This window comes from Mycteria americana, chromosome 1 (genome assembly GCF_035582795.1).
Source record: "Mycteria americana isolate JAX WOST 10 ecotype Jacksonville Zoo and Gardens chromosome 1, USCA_MyAme_1.0, whole genome shotgun sequence".
In the NCBI taxonomy this organism is placed as follows: domain Eukaryota; kingdom Metazoa; phylum Chordata; class Aves; order Ciconiiformes; family Ciconiidae; genus Mycteria; species Mycteria americana.
In genome coordinates, this window is record NC_134365.1 from 55,793,089 (window position 1) to 55,810,670 (window position 17,582).

The window sequence follows — 17,582 nt, forward strand, 5'->3', positions numbered from 1 at the left end:
GCTCTTCATTGCCTGCATTGTCTTTAAAGAAGTGTCTTCAACCACTAGAGACTGTGATACCAATTGATCTGTAACCCTTGTTCCCCAGCTGCTAATTAAGTTGTGGGGTACTCTCAGCTATATAATACTTTTATACTATCCCTCTTCTCTGTGTTCATGCATGCGCATGGTAAAGGTTACCTTCAAATATGTTTCTCCTCTCACTTCATACTGGAATTGGCAGTCGGTTCTTTTCAGGATGTTAATAGTGGAACCACTTAGATGAATCCTTAAAGCTAAAAAATAAAGACACAATGAAAGCTCAATCTGGAAATGTACCACATAATCATATTAAGTGTATGTGAAAACTGGTGCTATAGCAGAAGCTCCTCCAATTATTATCAACATAAATTCTGAGAGTCAAATTAAATGAGAATCAATTACACTGCCATATGAAAAATCTGACTCCACTACATAGCATTGTATGTAGGGAGGAATAGCTGGTACAGCCATTGATCTGACATACAGCTGACTGTGGTATCTGTAGTATTTAGATGCCAAAAGGGAAAAGCATAATTGGGAGTGTCCTATACAGAGAACAGTCATGTGAAGACACTGGGCAGAAGGAAGACAAACTGACTCTTGGCAGAGTTCCCCATATATATGAAGACATAATTGCTTCAACTTAAAATATACAGTCAGCATATTTACACAACAGAGCTATAATACAATTCTAGGTCAAACTAAAATCTACCATTCATAGAGTAAAATTAAATCCCAGACACATAAGTATCATATCTTCCAGAGGAACTCGGCCAGCAAACCAGCCTACGTACTCCCCGTTACCAGCCCTGAAGCATGAACAAGGAACAATTCTTCATTGCCCAGCAGGACAGTGAAACAATTGGTAATCAAAACAAATAAGGCTTCTTAATCTTTAAAACTTCTGCGAGCTGATAATAAGTTGTTCTCAGCTGAAAACACACACTTCAGTCACAAACTAACCAATAGCCTTTGGTCCTGTTACACTGACAGCCAAAATTAAATCCTTACGCAAGCCTGTGGATTCCATCCGCGAAGCTGTGTTCACTGTATCTCCAAACAAACAGTAACGAGGCATTTTTATTCCAACCACGCCAGCCGCACATGGACCTAGAAATGGGATGCAGAGAATGAAAAAAAGGTGGATCAAGACACTATTTTTTTGGAAGAGCAGTGCAGTACCTGCCAGAGCTCTGTGTCCTCACCTATACTCTGTACCTCACTTCCCAAAGTATCTGGTGGTCTCCCCTTCCACTCCAAACCAAGCCTAGCTCTGTTCATCTTGCATAATCCAATAAGAGCATAAAAGGATGTGGCTGCACAGTATTAATTGTATTTAAACACAGTTTTTGTGCAGAAAAACCACAGTTACTAACTGTCAGTTTTGGAAGCAAGGGGAAAAGAAAATAAGCTTCATTATGGAGGGGTGCATAGTGGTGCCTCAAAGGGTTTCCCAGTGCCTCAGTCGCTTTCATGAATATGTTCCTCCCCTGACAGCTGGTGTTCAGGTGGTTGTTGAAACAAACAAAAATAAAAAGATAAAATTTCCCAAAGTACTTGGGAGCTATCTGCTTGAGCTATCTGCAGTTCCCCTTTGAGAAAAATTATTTTTATGGATTAATTAAAACATGAATTCCCACATAGGCTTGTCAGAACTTTTGCCTCCAAAAGCATAAAATACAGGCCTGCATTTTGTGGCTACACAAGCGTATCTGGCCATGGCTGATCTCCACTTTGGTCAGGAAGGAGAGATCTGCAAAGGCTTATTTGAAACAACTGGCTTAATCATACCAGGAACAATGGCAGTTGCTCTTCCTAGCTACTGACTTAAGCTATGAATGAATGGGTATGGGATATGTCACTACAGGGGAGCAAACCAGTGGCTTATTTATTTCTGTTGCTCTTCCTCCAGGTACATTGTTTTCAACCTGATTCTTCATGAGGGGAGCAGTTGCGTATGATGTACTACCAGATCTTCTATGGATGTCTATTCTGTTCAAAAACAAGGCAACAAAATGGTCGTTGTTGATCTAGCACTACTGTGTACCAGAGTGAATTCCAATGCGAATCCAAACAGGCAGACCCGGAAGATGTCTCAGTTCAAAAGACCCCATGAAGCTGAGGATGTCCAGAGCCATCATGGAGATGTCTACTGCATGCCGGTTGCCATTCCTCTTTGGTAAACCACTCGCCACCATGTAAGCATCACCAATGGTCTCTACCTGTGGAAACAAAATTAGAACTCACTACCTGCAGACATAGCAAAATACATATTTAGTTAAAAGCAGAAAGGTTTTATCAGATCCTCTTGTTCATGATTAAACATTTCTTCCCTGGACAGCCAGATTGATTAATGTAAGGTAGCTGACACCTTTTTGGTATATGAGTGTTTATAACTGTACCCAGCATTCCAGTTAATGAATCCTTGACCACCTAGTATAGAAAATTTAGTATAAGCAGGCACACTGAAAGTATATTGAAATGAGGTAATCTTGACCATTTTTTCTCTCTTTTGCCTTTGCTTAGAAGGCAGATTCCCAAATCCACCACATCATCCAATTTGATTTGTGTCCCCCCTGGTTGTTAACTGAGCAAAAGTGCGGAGCTAATCACCTTGTAAACATCATGATGGTCAAGAATGTGGTCAAAGTTCTTGTAGATGTCATTCAGCATATCTACCACCTCCATAGGGGTACTGTATTTGCAGAGTGTAGTGAAGCCAACGATGTCACTGAAGTAGATAGTGACTTCTTCAAATAGCTCTGGCTCTACCAGGCCAGTCTCCTTCAAAGACTTTACTACTGGCCTGCGGAAATAGAGAAGGCAGGAAGACAGATGAGTAGTCTGTGTTTAATACTAAAGGTATTTTTTCATGCAACCCAACCACATCATTGTTTTCTGTGTAGGAAACATCAAATAGTTTGCTGAAAACTGCCACTGTAATCGCATTTTAGATGCCCATAATGCCTTTCAGCTAGGGACCTCAAAGCACTTTATAATGTTAATTAACGCGCTACAGCCTTACAAAATCCAAGTGTGTTAATAGCCATGAGGAAACTGAGGCACAAGAAACTGAGCTTCTTGGCTAAGGTCAGAAATAGGGATATTGAGTCAAATTTAAAACTGAAATTCTGAAACTTCTGACATGTAGACCTACATTCTGCCCACACAATAAGTAAGAACAGACATATTTTTCTGTTTCCCCAGTGGAGAAGTAATTTCATCCTGATAATTACATCACCTCATCCTGATTTCAGATGAGATCTCATAGTCTGATAATTTTATGGAACAAAAATTCAGTACCATGACAGTCAATATCTATTCAGAGGAACCTTCATTTTCTTGAAAATATCTGTTCCTAGTGGAGATATTAGAAGAGATAACTGAAAGAGACCCAGAAAATTATAGGTGTTGCACAATGCTGTGTTCCATCTACAATGAGACAATAATAGAGTGGTAGGAGCAACAAAGAATGGAAGGAAACACGGATTCCTTGTCGCACGGTCTACACAGCCAGATCATTTCAAATTTGCCCCAAAACTGGATTGACCAGACACTTTTTTTTTTAAATGAGTCATAAAATCAATACCCTGACTACTTAAATACCCTTGAAACTAGTAATAACATAGCAGGATAGTTTTACTATTCCAAACGTATGCAGTACCAAAATTACTGGTATTACCAATATTATGGTATGGGATATGGTTTAGTAGCCATGGAGGTGTTGGGTTGACAGTTGGACTAGATGATTTTAGAGGTCTTTTCCAAACTTTATGATTCTATGTTTCTATGATTATAATACCAATAATACTTGTCCTATACCATACTCTGAAGCATCCGTCTAGCCCAGTCTCACCCAGTATGGCCCAGCCCATCTCAGCCCCTGTTGCATTGCTAAACCCCAGCCTGAAGTTGGACTGCACTCCTGCTCTCCAGCTGGAGACACTCCTACAACTTAGCAAGGTGCTGGAGCAGAACAGAGCTCTGTGATGTGGATCTGTAGATCTATGTGTTCCCAGGAAGGCAGTGAAAAAGAGGTGTGCTGGAAAGAGGGATCCTGTGCATGAAGAGAGGCTGGGGAAGATAATGGGTCCCAGTACCATCTTGGCATGAAACTCCACCATAGGGTGGAGACCTCAGGGACAGCTTCTCCTTCTTTCCTCCTTAGCAGGATCAGATTGGAGGGGAAGGAAATAGAAGATTAATATTAAGCCCAACCCCCACTCTCCAAGAATCAGGTGATATATGTAAATAAAATGCCAGTGAAAATCCTCCCAGCCAGTTACCTTGGAAGTAACATGAAATTAAGCCTGTCTGCTCTGTCTCGCTCTGCTTTGTATAGCTCTGTCCTTTCCTCCACCAGGTGCTCCAGGTTCCGGGAATACAGCTGTAGACGCCGGATCAGGGTATCCATGTAGCTTTCATTGGTCTGGCCATGGCAGTTACTGCAAATAACAGAAATACACAGGAGCCAACAAGAAAGGTTGATGAAAGCACATTGTTGAGAGAGGCAAAAAAGAAGCAATGGAAAACTTCTCCAGTGTTTGACTTCCATGTAGTTAGAATGCAAAGTGCCTCAAGTGTATCATTCTTTTTCTTGCTTGGAGGGCTTATGTATATGAATTGAAAGTCTGTGATCCACACTTGTCACTTGGAGCTGGTAATTCTTAAAGCACCCTTAAATCACCTAGCCCTTCTAATATTGTCAACTCCAGGTTACCTTGGGTAATCCATGACCATTCATTTGTAAAAAGTAACTGACAAGCTCGAATCCTGAGAGGAAGCTAAAGATAGTAGGTAGAAAATTGCATATAATGTTTAGATGGGAACTTCAGCCAGAAGGATTAAGACAATTTGGGGCTGCCTGTGTAGAAGACAGAACAATTCAATGGAACAGTTAGCAGCCCCTGGGCTAGTTTTACTCACAAGATCCTGCAGACTCCAGCCTACTACCTCCTGGAAGCAGAAGTAGGGTAACATGAGCCACTCATAACCCCTGTTTGTCTGGGCAGCCTGCACTCGCCAAAGCAGTCTGAAAGTAGATGGGGCCAGGCTGACTGGAAGAGTTGGGATTAGTATTGTACCCAACTGGTCTTTAAAACCACTCTTACTTTAAACAAATCTTTATGTCAGGGATGCACCATCTTAGACCCCCTGTGAGGGAGAACACCATGTTGCATGTGGCAAGAGGCAACCTCTTTGCTTTTGTAGGATGGAGGCTTAGGAGCTAAACCAGGATGTCTTTCTATTCAGCTGCAGTAAGATTATTCAACTGATACATTCAGTTATGCATAGTGCAGTTGTCCTTCTGCCCATGTAAAGTGTAAAATGATGCCGGTACCGTTGGGGTTTGTTGATGAGGAGAGCTTTAAAAACTGGTGAGCAATTTCCCAAGAGAAGTGATTAAAAGCTCACTGTTTGGACATCAAAATAATTAATTCAGACCAAACTCTGTAGGAACAATGCAGCATTGACCGGGTGAAAGGCCTGTATAACCCCACAGGGTTTATCCAGCTGTGGCCCTTATTATCCCACAACTTTATACCAAAAAACCCCTGTAATTAATACTTCTGGTGATTTACAACCCAACACTTCTAGTCAGCTTAATTTGGGACCATCCAAACTCATTTATGGCACAACCCAGCTCATCCAAACTTTCAAATCATCCTCCAAACATTTATGTGTATTCATTTCCCGAAACTTAGACAACATGAGTCACTATCCAACTCTTGACTAGAGACAGGGGGTGAATTACTTGAATGGTTTAAATCTCTAATTATCCAGCTTGCTACTTTCACAATGTACCAATTTGAGGTATGGTGATCGTCTTACCCTCACTCAGCTAATACATGCATAGATGCTTATGTACACACATGTACGTATACATACGCACGTGCTTGCCTACTTTTCTGCCAAAGAATAAAAGAGAATCTAAGTGAAGACACTCAGTGTTTCCACTAACTGAATCATAATCACATCAGCTTATGCACTGAAAAATACAAGCTTTCTAACACTTAGGAGGAGTTTGGAGCATCTTAAAAAACAGAGCCCCTGCTGCTCACCTGAATATTTTAGCCAGAGTACTCTCAATTTTCTTAAAGTCAGGCCTTTTCTCTGGATCTTCCTCCCAGCAGCTCTTCACTAGTGTATACACCTTCAAAGAAAAATTTAAGGAAAGTCCACCTGAGTAATGGATATAGAAGGATAATGGTGCTAAACAGCACTAGTTCATTAGGGAATTTCCGGTTACTCTTGACTGGCAACATATTAAAATGTGTGACTAACTGTTTTGAATCTATGGTTAGGACACTTATTGCAGGCATCTTAAACTTAACTCTGTGGTGACTAGTGACATGATCTTAACTTGAATTTGCAATATATAAATGAAAGGCAAGTAAATGGATCCAGTGCTGCAGCTGGTGCCAGATACAGTTATTGACATAAATGCTGTGGTAATTATATTTCCAATATCCTGAGTTTGGGATTTTTCTGAAACTGGTGATTCAGCCAAAAAGAATGGGGTGCATTGCTGAATATGTGGACGTCTACAATACAGACATTTTCACCTGAGCAAGAAGCCTTAGGGGCTATATAATCAGTGGAGAGAGGTATATTTGAGGAGTGATTCATCCCATCTTAAAGATATCTAAAATAGGTCAGAAGAGTGGCATCATATAAGCGTCCATTTCTTTCCAGTGAAATAATTTTCATGAGCTGTATTTCATTTCACTGGTAACAACTACAGAATACCGTTTTTTCCCATGAGGTTAGGGCATTTGGCATAAAATGTGCATAGCTTTCATCCTCCCATGATCATGAGCTCTAGTTTGGCCAGGACTTCTGCCCTTCACCCAGAAAATGGCTTAGTTAATTATTAGCTTACTTCCATCTCTCTTTCTCCCACTGTTTCCAAGGCCAGGTCTGGTCGGAAAGGCTTCACTCCTTTGCCACTCTCAACTCTGTAAAGTTTCTCTAACACAGGAAACAGATGCAAAGTTTTAAGCAAAAAACATAAGAAGGACATTCCTTGTGGATAGCATCCTATGATGTTAGGAGTTACTGTACAAATGGAAGCCTTGAAGACAGTTCCCTTATTTTGATGTGAATTTCAACTTTGGAGCTTTTCTAAATATATGGCACAAGATCAAAACAGGCTGGCTTGAAGGGCCCTGAAAGCAAAATGAATAGGAATGTACATGAGTATTTATTGGTCACGGTAGACATGGTTATGGCATCTTCCCAAATGAACGTTAGGTGTGCCTCTCAGCATGAAGTATAGCTATAGTAAAAAACAATGTGAAAAGCCCATTGCGACTTGATCAAAAGTATGGAGACATACAACTCTCATGAGAGCAGTTCAAATCATCCTGCAGATGCTCAGCTTCCTTAAAACTAGGCTATTAATGTATATGGTTTAAAAACATTGCATTTGTGAGCTCATTTGTACTCTTATTCATTAAATCCATTCTATGGAAGTTATTTGGATTCTGAACATATCAGAATGCAGGCTGCATTTGAACAACTCAATTTAAGCATAGTAAGTGAGAGCTAAAGCAAAAATATCTCTCTGTGTCCTTCTCCTCCAGACCTCAAGAGTTCCAGAGGGAGGGAGTTAAAAAAGAGAAGCAATTTTTTACTTCTGGGAGAGAGAAAGAGAAACTAAAAGGGATCCGTGAACAAGCGTGAAACACATTTATTAATAACGTCTGATTACATTTGGGAGACAATTTTACTGAAGGAAGCATATAATGAGATGAGGAAGGTTTGTAATCGTGATGGTATGTGCAAGTCTAGAGCAGCTAGGGATGCCTAAGCATGCCCAGTGTGCCTGATCACCCCAAAAAGATGCAGTAGCTTCCAGCTTTGTGGTACAGAAATTACAGACTAGAGAAGGAGCAGGAGACTTGAGTCTCCCAAATGCTATGGAGTGGAGAGACTGCCAAGAAGTCTTCTGTGGGCTAAGAGACAGAAGAATCTGTGTAACTCTCAAGTATGCAAGAGGAATGTGTTGGATTTCCACGCTGCGCACACACCTGAGAGCAGAAGTAACAGCAACTATTAGCAACACTGCAATTAGCCAGTGGCAGAAAGTAGTGGAACAAGGAGGCAGCTTGAATTGAGCGTTGGTACGTGACAAGATTTCACAGTCTTGAGCAGTGAATGAGGTGTTTCTGCAGGAGAGTGGAGCAACCAGCTGGCCTAATAGCTGTCTCATGGAGAAGTCAGTGAAGAGGACTATGACCTAGTTACTTCTATACATTAGAAATACAGTTCTGTATGCTTGTCTTTGTGGGACTTCTTTTCTCTTGTTAGTAGCAATATTATTGTATCTTAAGTTGATTGATACATATTTGCAGGTTGAGAAAATTGGCTCACTGAGTACCTGGAAGTTGAGTTTAATTTTTCTAAGTTGGTGGATGGAGGCTAGGTACAGGGTTTTTTAAACAACTCTTTTAAAATCTGAACACAGTCCTTGCTGCTACCAATGAAGCCCTGGAGAAGCGGTTATATCAGTTGTCCTGAAATATCAATATCATGTCTTCTAACTTGCAGAGATTAACTTCTGATAGCCTAACCATTGAAAGACTTTCTGCAGGAGACTTAAAAACCAAATGAATCTAACATGCAACAGGGACATTTCTTTACCCATTACCATTGACTCTAATTTGGTATTCTTTTCCCTCTTTTTATCTTAGATATTTGTAAATTAATGGTCACCCCAAGTTTGAGCTACTCTTCCAAAGTTAGATGATGCCACAAACAAAATTCAAAGGTGTTTGAATAACTATGGTCCACCTCATCTTGGCTAATGAATGAAACCAGACATTTAAATGAGAAGCCACTTCAGCAATATAGAATAACACTCATTCCTTTCTGTTACATGAAATTTGATCAACTGCGGAAACTAGGCTGAACACATTTACTCAAATTGCATAATCAAAAATCAGGAATACCAGAAGCCATTAGATCAGCAATATATAGCTTAGACATTTAGTAATGCTTTTAAGGAAAAAACTTTGGGGATAAAACAATCTCCGCACTGAATGGAAAACTTAAAATTTCAACTGAAGTTTACAAAGCAGGTTTTTTTTTAAGTTACACTGAATCCAGACTTACCAAACAGGCTTCAGGCCCAGTAAGTTTATCGCTGTCTTACTAAACATGCTGATATGTGACCATCTCCAGCAACAGCACCTAGAGGTGCTAAAAATTCTTTCAGTTGGATGGATTAAACTAATACTATTTGAAAGGGACAGTCTTTCTAAAATGACAAAATGCAGTGTTAAGAAACACGTCGAAGTTAAAGCAAGGAACCAGATTGTGACTATGACAGCCAGGGTCAAACACAGCAGTGAGGATGCCACCACATCTCAGAAAAGCCCAGAAACACTGTGTCTGACGCTAACTTAACAACCATTAACGTAACACAGAAAGACTGTAACTGCTGAACAAACAGTTAAAAGAATGTAGTTTGCTATGGATTTGCTTTGCAAGTCAAAATGAGCAAGGAAGAGCATTGTTCTTTCCTTTCTCCATCTATTTTGGTGATATTTGTAAAATCCTTGCATTCCTGAGGATTGTGCCTGCCTCTTCCCAAGAAAAAGGAATAGAAAGACTTTTATTTTCTCTACCTTACCTTAAGCATGGAGTCCGGAAGAGTTTGCTTGAAGGGGAACAGGCATTTCTAATCTCTTTTAGGCCTACATTTATATTAAAGAGTTGGTGATGTGAAACACTGCATTTCCCCAAATATGAACATAGATTTGTGATAATGTAGGATGATGAAGGTGCCCCAGAAGTTATTCTCAAATGTAACTCAGGAAAAGAGCTATTAGGCTGTCCAGCTGCTGCTGTAAATGTTTTAACAAATCAGGCAGATCTATCAGAATGACTCAGAGGTAAAGGCAATGTCTAAACTTGTTGTTGGTAACTGCCACTAGGAAAATCCCAAACCCACACATGCTTTTATGTCAGTTCTAATATATAATGATGCCTGGATTCTGGGAACTGGGATTGACTGGGCTGTTATCCACTCAAAAATAATGTCACAAAATGCACAAAATGGGGTTTAATGGATGTACTACAGGAGGAGATGCTTTTTCTGACAGAAGTTAAATGACTGAAGTTAATTTTGACAGGCTTAAATAAAGTCTGAATTGCCAGTTTTTAAATGCCAACTGTTCTTGTGCCATACTGCTGAATTTTTGTTGTTCTGTGTTGATATTGCTGATTTATGATGCCTAACATGAGTGAAGAATTATATGTTGTGCACAACTCATAATAGAAAAACCTTTGTGGTCTTTAAATATTACAGTAAGTCTGGACAGCATTGTATAATGTTAACTTCTGTAATGCTGTGGCCAAGGTGAGGAGGGAGGAGAAAGGGCAAGAAAACTCAACGCAAACTTTATTTACAGAAAGAATAAGGACACTTGCCCCAACAGTGAGATCCTTCAAACAGGCTCTTCATTCATCATACAGTGGAAGAAGCAGCAGTTCAAGCAGCTGTCAGAGACAGTGCCTTTCACAAAACGTGGAGAATGGGCCAGTTACAGCTGCACCATCCCAGAAGGCTGCAATGGAGGAGAAATTTGTGGATTTACCTTTGTTGTCCCGGCAGTGTCCAGTGTAGAAGGTCTCCCTGCGCAGGATGATTTCTTGGGCAATGATCCCGTAGCTGTACACGTCACCCTTCTGAGATACACCAGCATGACGGAGATGCTCAGGAGCTGTCCACAGGTCTGAAGATCCAGATGACAATGGGGGACAAGGTAAAGGGGGAAGGGAGAGAAGTCATTGAAAAAGGGTGATCCTTCTCAGAGCATCCATTGGCTATAGGGCCATTTCCTTTTACACTTTCCATATCAAACCCAGAGCCCACTGGTACTCTTTATTTCCTACTTTAGCATTTTTCTTGAGAAGCTGACATCAATACAGGTTAGATGTTTATCTAACTCTGATGTGGTACTATTCAATTGTCTGGGATTTGCTGACCCTACTATTTTCCACTGTAGATGCAGACCCTCACACCTCCAGAAAAGTTATGTTGTTGGCAATGAACTTGCTTTTCTTAGCTACCTTTCATGGGCTTCTTAGAAATAGCCCATGCATCTGTATAAGACCAAGGAATGCCAGTGCTATAAAAAAAAAGCTGAGCCATAAATTATTGAGCTAGATGCATGGAGTTTGTTGTACAAGATGTCAGATGAGAAGACTGTAATATTTCCCAGCGGCCTTGATATCATGAATCTATTGAAATAATTCTCAAGTGCTTTTGAGCCTGACATAATATTACCTGCTCATAACCACCTTCTTTCTACAGAAGTTATTAATCTGTGTTTCTAGTGCAACAAGCACCATTGTACCTCAAAACCAGAATGCTGCCATGGTATGATAGTTTGTTATGACATGCTGGTGATGTTTCAGTGACCTGAACACAGTGACCCTGAAGACAGTGTTACGATATCAGGCTGCAACATCCAGCCACAATGAATCTGTAGATCTCTTGTGAAACAGTAAGTTTTCTTCAAGGAAAGAAATCTAGTAGCCAGAAATTTTGAGGCTGCTTGTCAAAGCATTTATCTTATGAGCAATGAAAGAAGAGAAATACATTACAATGTAATAATAATATAAATTTAAATATGAAATTTGTAAAATGAAGAATTAGTAGGGCATTTACATTCAGTGCACTTTTCTTACTCTTTTTTATGTTCTCATTGCTATCCTTGAGCATGTTTGTGTCTGAATGTAAAAATTTTCTCTCAACCCAGTTGCAACCACAGTTTCTTCTCAGATCAGATACTACAGTTATGGCACAGTGCTGTGCTTATTACACCCCAAGCTCTACTATACAGATGCAGATGACATAATTTCAGATGGGCTCGTCTTTTCCCTCAAGATCAAGTAAGAAGGAAAAGATGAGTAGACAGGAGTGCTCTATTTTACAGAAATGTCCTATGAGATGAATAGAGAATGTAAAGAAAAGCTGTTAAAATTATTCCAATCTGATTGAACACATATTTCTAGATTCCGACCTAAGGAATGAAAAACATTAAGGTTAGCATTGCATATCATTACAGATTTTTTAAGGGTGATCAGAGTCACAACTGTTAATGTTTAAATTAAATCACAGAGCACTGTGGTAACACATGCATCTGATAATGACAAGATCATGTGGTACTTAACTCCTTTTTTTCTTCACACAAGTTCAGCATTACTGCTGAATACCACTGTTTGCATGAAGGCCTTGGATGCTGAAAATGTTTCTTGCATTTCAGCCACAAGTGAAATCTCTGTTTTCTAAACTATAAGTTGAAAATTCATCTTTCCTTTCCTTCTCACCTACACTTACCTAATTTCTTTCTCTACCTGCTAATAATTCTCTTTCACTGTGTTACTTAAGACAGTGTTTTCAGATATCATTTGTATCATGGCTGCTACATGAAACAAAATCATATTGTATGTTTTGTACAGTGTACAAGATGTAATTATGTCCTACTGGACTATGAATATAAGAGAATTCCATTGGGCTGGAAATCATGAAGAAGAGTCCAATTGGGTACTGTTTTTACCTTTCCTTGGAGGCAGAATTGAATTACAGCCAAAATCCGTGATCTTCACTACCATGCGATTGTCTACTACACAGTTTGTGGATTTGAGTCGACCATGGACTTCAGTTTTGCTTGAGTGCAGGTAAGACATCCCCTGTGGTTGATAATAAAAGAGGAAGAAAGCAAGGCTACATGTGAGACGCTCAGCTGTTACCAGACTCAACAAGAATGTGAAGTATTAGTGTAATATCTGTTCAAGTAATTAAATGGCCTTCATCAGCAATGGATATGCATAAATCACAATTCCCTGTCATGGAGGGAAACAAATATTTTTTTACAGAGGAGACTTTCCAAGATGACAGGAACAGTCAATGTTAAGAAATGAGGAGATGGATCATTAGAAGGATCATGTCACGGAAGACCATCCTTCCTCTTAGTTAACAAAAGTCTGACATAGCATCTTGGGTTTTGATAAGATTAGAACACAATTAAGCATTTAGGAAAATTTATTTCTTCCCACAGAAGTTTTGATTTCATTTGCAATAAATGCTTTTTTGGTAAATTTAGTACAGATTTGTTGGAATGTCACATAAAAAAAGTGCTTCCAACTATATGTGCATCCAATGGACACCATAGGTGTATTGCTCTTTATGTCGGTATCATCTTTGAAGATTACCATACACCAGAGACTTCATTCAGAAACATTGCAGCAGATCCTCTTCTGCAAAGCAGAGGACTAAAGAGGAGTCAATGCAGAGAGTGTTAAATGATGCACTAAGGCTTATATAAGGCAGGGGATCAGATTAGACAATCATGAAGGTCTCTTCTGACCTGACTGATTATGGTTTTCTCTGTACTAGTCAATACATATCAGCTATCCATGAGCTAAACTCAGAAGTGGGCACCGTGAGGACTGGCCTATGCAATTTCAGCTATATTTCCTGAGATTCAGACTCCTGACTCACAACACACACAGGCATACAAAGGTGTGTCGTTTGCCCCTTTTTACTCATCACTCTGAATTTATCTCATTTAGTCTAAGACACTCGAATATGGTGCAATACATGAGAAGGGGCCAGCACGGAGGCATAGCAGGAAAAGAACATTAGTAAGTGGGCGTAAACTGAAGAAGGGAGTAGGTATGCTAATTTGCACCCTCTTGCTATTATTTATTCTGTTTCATCTCTCTCGTCTGAACTACTTAAGCTCACACCTACTTATAGCCTACTGCTGGTTGGTTTTCTTCCTATAGTCCTCTTTTCTGTAGCTCCATATATGAAGCATAATCTATATTCTGCGGAAGCCAGAACAGTTACATCCTATCTGTTTAGTTTCTTCTCTGAATGGTCTTCCACTTAGACTCCTACATGTATAGCTCATCCTCTTGTATGATAACTGGTAGATAGACTTTAATCAGATAGACTTTAATTAAGACATAGCTCATGTGGTCACGAATACACTGTATGACATGCTGGGTTTTCTCTCCTTTGGTACCCGTATTTGAGAACAGACCAGCAAATGCTACAAGAGATCACTGAGACATGAGCTGTGTTTTGGGCACAGTACATGTATGTCTGAGACACAAGCAGCCTGCAAGAGATGCAATCCCTGGAGAATGTTGTTGGACTGGTTGTCCTGGACCTATCTAGACCATGCTAAAATTTACAGAGACTGTGTGCACGCTATATCCAAGGAACACATTTCTTGATTAAGCAGCTTTTATCAGGCAGCCCTGATGACACTATCCAGGATGTTTTGCCTGCTTTTGGTCCTATTTCCTCCAGCTGCGCCTTCTTCCAGCACCTGCTTTCATCAGCCAGGAAATATACCCATTGCTACAGCAGAATTCCTAATCAGTTTCAGCATCAAATGGCAGGCAAAGGTAATTTTTATTTCCTTATACCAAGGCTTTCTTGTTAACAATTTCTGGAGGCAGAAGTCTTAGAGATGTGCTTGATAAAATTTTCCTCTTTCCTTCCAACTATCGTATGCACTACCAGAAAACACAGAACCTATTAAGAACCCACAATGTGATTTTCAAAATTTATAGTGACTTTCAGTGCAGTACTCCTAAATCCTTGAGGCATTCTTGTAACCTCTGCTCTGAAGCTCTGAAGCTTTAGTTCTGACTGAGAACCCTTTTCCTGACACAGTGCAAGAATAGTACAATCCCTTGCACAATATCCTGCAGCAGCCCTTTATTTAATAGTGTTGCTACAACAGTGTATGCACTAATAACTGCAAGGCTTTATTACTGCAATTCCTTTGTAGCAGACCTTTCATAAGAGCTCTTTGGTCACACGTAGCCAAAACCATGTAGCTACAGGTGGTGCCATCAGACCTAGAGCCAGCAAAGATAGAAAAGAAAAAAAAAAAAGGGGGAAACAAAAAAGTAAATGGAGCAGATTTAGGGCTTCCCCTTTGCCTACCCCACCTCCTCTAGTGGATTAAGGCATGCTCTAGGAATAGTCACTGCTTGACTAGCTGTACCAGGGAATAGAAATGATACAATCTTCTCTTTTCAGAAACACTGATGCAGCAGCTTCTGTGCCAGATGAAGAGTAGGCGAAGTACAAAGACTGTTTGGGCAACGGTAAAAGCAGAGTGTAGGAAAGTGGTGGTGTGGAGAGGGAGGAGCATATCAAAAGGAAGGCAAAGGAACTGCAGGAGCTGGTTATAGGGATTTTAACAGCCTGGAGAGCTGGGGCTGGGCTTGAAAAGGGCAGATGCTGGGATGAGAGGAACTGGAGCTGAAGGACTATGAAGTGACTTATGTAAAGCAAGAAGCCATTCAAGTGAAAATAGACAGGATGCCTCGAGGTTGGGAAGCTGTGGTTTGGGAAAAGCAATACAAGAAGTTCATGGAAATGTCTGGGTCCCAGAGGCTCCACCGCAACATCAGGTCAAGGAGTAGGAGACGCTGGCAGATCATCCAAATGACAGTAAGTTTCCTGATATCACAGAATCACAGAATCTTATAGGTTGGAAAAGACCTTTAAGATCATCGAGTCCAACCGTAAACCTAACACTACCAAGACCACCACTACACCATGTCCCTAAGCACCTCATCCAAACGTCTTTTAAATACCTCCAGGGATGGCAACTCAACCACTTCACTGGGCAGCCTGTTCCAATGCTTGATAACCCTTTCAGTGAAGTAAAATTTCCTAATATCCAGTCTAAACCTCCCCTGGCGCAACTTGAGGCCATTTCCTCTCATCCTATCACTTGTTACCTGGGAGAAGAGACCGACCCCCACCTCTCTACAACCTCCTTTCAGGTAGTTGTAGAGAGCCATAAGGTCTCCCCTCAGCCTCCTTTTCTCCAGCCTAAACAACCCCAGTTCCCTCAGCTGCTCCTCATCAGACTTCTGCTCCAGACCCTTCACCAGCTTTGTTGCCCTTCTCTGGACGCGCTCCAGCACCTCAATGTCCCTCTTGTAGCGAGGGGCCCAAAACTGAACACAGTATTTGAGGTGCGGCCTCACCAGTGCCGAGTACAGGGGGACAATCACTTCCCTACTCCTGCTGGCCACGCTATTTTTGATACAAGCCAGGATGCCATTGGCTTTCTTGGCCACCTGGGCACACTGCTGGCTCATATTCAGGCAGCTGTCAACCAACACCCCCAGGTCCTTTTCCTCCTGGCAGCTTTCCAGCCACTCTTCCCCAAGCCTGTAGCATTGCATGGGGTTGCTGTGGCCCAAGTGCAGGACCTGGCACTTGGCCTTGTTAAACCTCATACAATTGACCTCAGCCCATCGATCCAGCCTGTCCAGGTCCCTCTGCAGAGCCTTCCTTGCCTCAAGCAGATCAACACTCCCACGCAACTTGGTGTCATCTGCAAACTTACTCTGGGTGCACTCGATCCCTTCGTCCAGATCATTGATAAAGATATTAAACAGAACTGGCCCCAACACAGAGCCCTGGGGAACACCACTTGTGACCAGCTGCCAACTGGATTTAACTCCATCCACCACAACTCTTTGGGCCCAGCCATCCAGTCAGTTCTTTACCCAGCAAAGAGTACACCCGTCCAAGCCATGAGCAGCCAGATTCTCCAGGAGAATGCTGTGGGAAACTGTGTCAAAGGCTTTACTGAAGTCTAGATAGACAACATCCACAGCCTTCCCCTCATCTACTAGGCGGTACTATACCTAGGTACACACAAGTTTTCAGGAAGATTTTGTGAACCACCTCTACTAACATGGCTAATAATGCTCAGGAGTCATTGCACAGAACAGATGTGGTGTGCTGCCCATCCTCAGACTACGTGTCCCATTCCCATTACCAACGGTGCAGTGAAAGACTGGTTGTGAAGTCCTGGTCCCAGTGCAGTCACTGGGCATTTGGTCACTCCCTTCAGAGGGACTGGGATTTCTCTCTCCTTCTTGTAAACAGAGCCAGTACTAATCCCTGTTTTCTTAGGAAACATCTGAAGGTGAACTGCAAAGGGTTAAAAAATACCGTGTTTTTTGATATGCTATAAGGAGGAAGGGAAACTCCACTGCTGCTATTTAAAATTAAACTTAATGCTGAACGTTAACTGAACTTGAAAGTCATTAACAAGGCCAACAAACTGTGACAATTTGGATTAAGGGGAGTTTAATAAAGAGCAAGATTTTCAATATCTCTTCAGAACAGACACAGTGGAGTCATTCATTGTGGAGACCAAATCTGAACTGATGCATGTAGGGAAATGGGAGGACTGTCCAACTGCAAACCAGCAATATGAAGAGGAGAGCAGTTGAGCACTAGCAAAAAGGCAGAGGTAATTCTCTACATTACCTGCAGAGGTATAATGAATTATTATACCTGTGAATTATAAAGGTTCCTTAACTACCAGCTAAACAGACACAAGTCTGTAATGTAGAATAGAATTTCCTTTACCGTTCATATTGAGTCTTCCTACCACAAGGACCTAAAATGTGAAGATCTATTGAAAGCTACTGAAAACCAGTCTTGGTTTCTGTACAGAATGAATTTCTTCCCTCTCGAACTACCTGAAATT

The 17,582-nt window shown here is 41.0% G+C and overlaps 1 protein-coding gene across 1 annotated transcript in view; it reads right to left on the reverse strand.

Moving 5' to 3' along the window:
- The window catches only part of GUCY2C (guanylate cyclase 2C), a 48,733-nt gene that overhangs the window by 2,607 nt on the left and 28,544 nt on the right, over positions 1–17,582 (reverse strand). The window contains exons 17-25 of the mRNA XM_075499132.1: positions 12,594–12,726; positions 10,626–10,763; positions 6,905–6,993; positions 6,084–6,175; positions 4,308–4,466; positions 2,635–2,827; positions 2,069–2,243; positions 1,033–1,131; positions 181–275 (exon numbers count right to left, since the gene is read on the reverse strand). Coding sequence (XP_075355247.1) covers positions 181–275; positions 1,033–1,131; positions 2,069–2,243; positions 2,635–2,827; positions 4,308–4,466; positions 6,084–6,175; positions 6,905–6,993; positions 10,626–10,763; positions 12,594–12,726 — 1,173 coding nt within the window. The remainder of the gene's footprint in view (positions 1–180; positions 276–1,032; positions 1,132–2,068; positions 2,244–2,634; positions 2,828–4,307; positions 4,467–6,083; positions 6,176–6,904; positions 6,994–10,625; positions 10,764–12,593; positions 12,727–17,582) is intronic.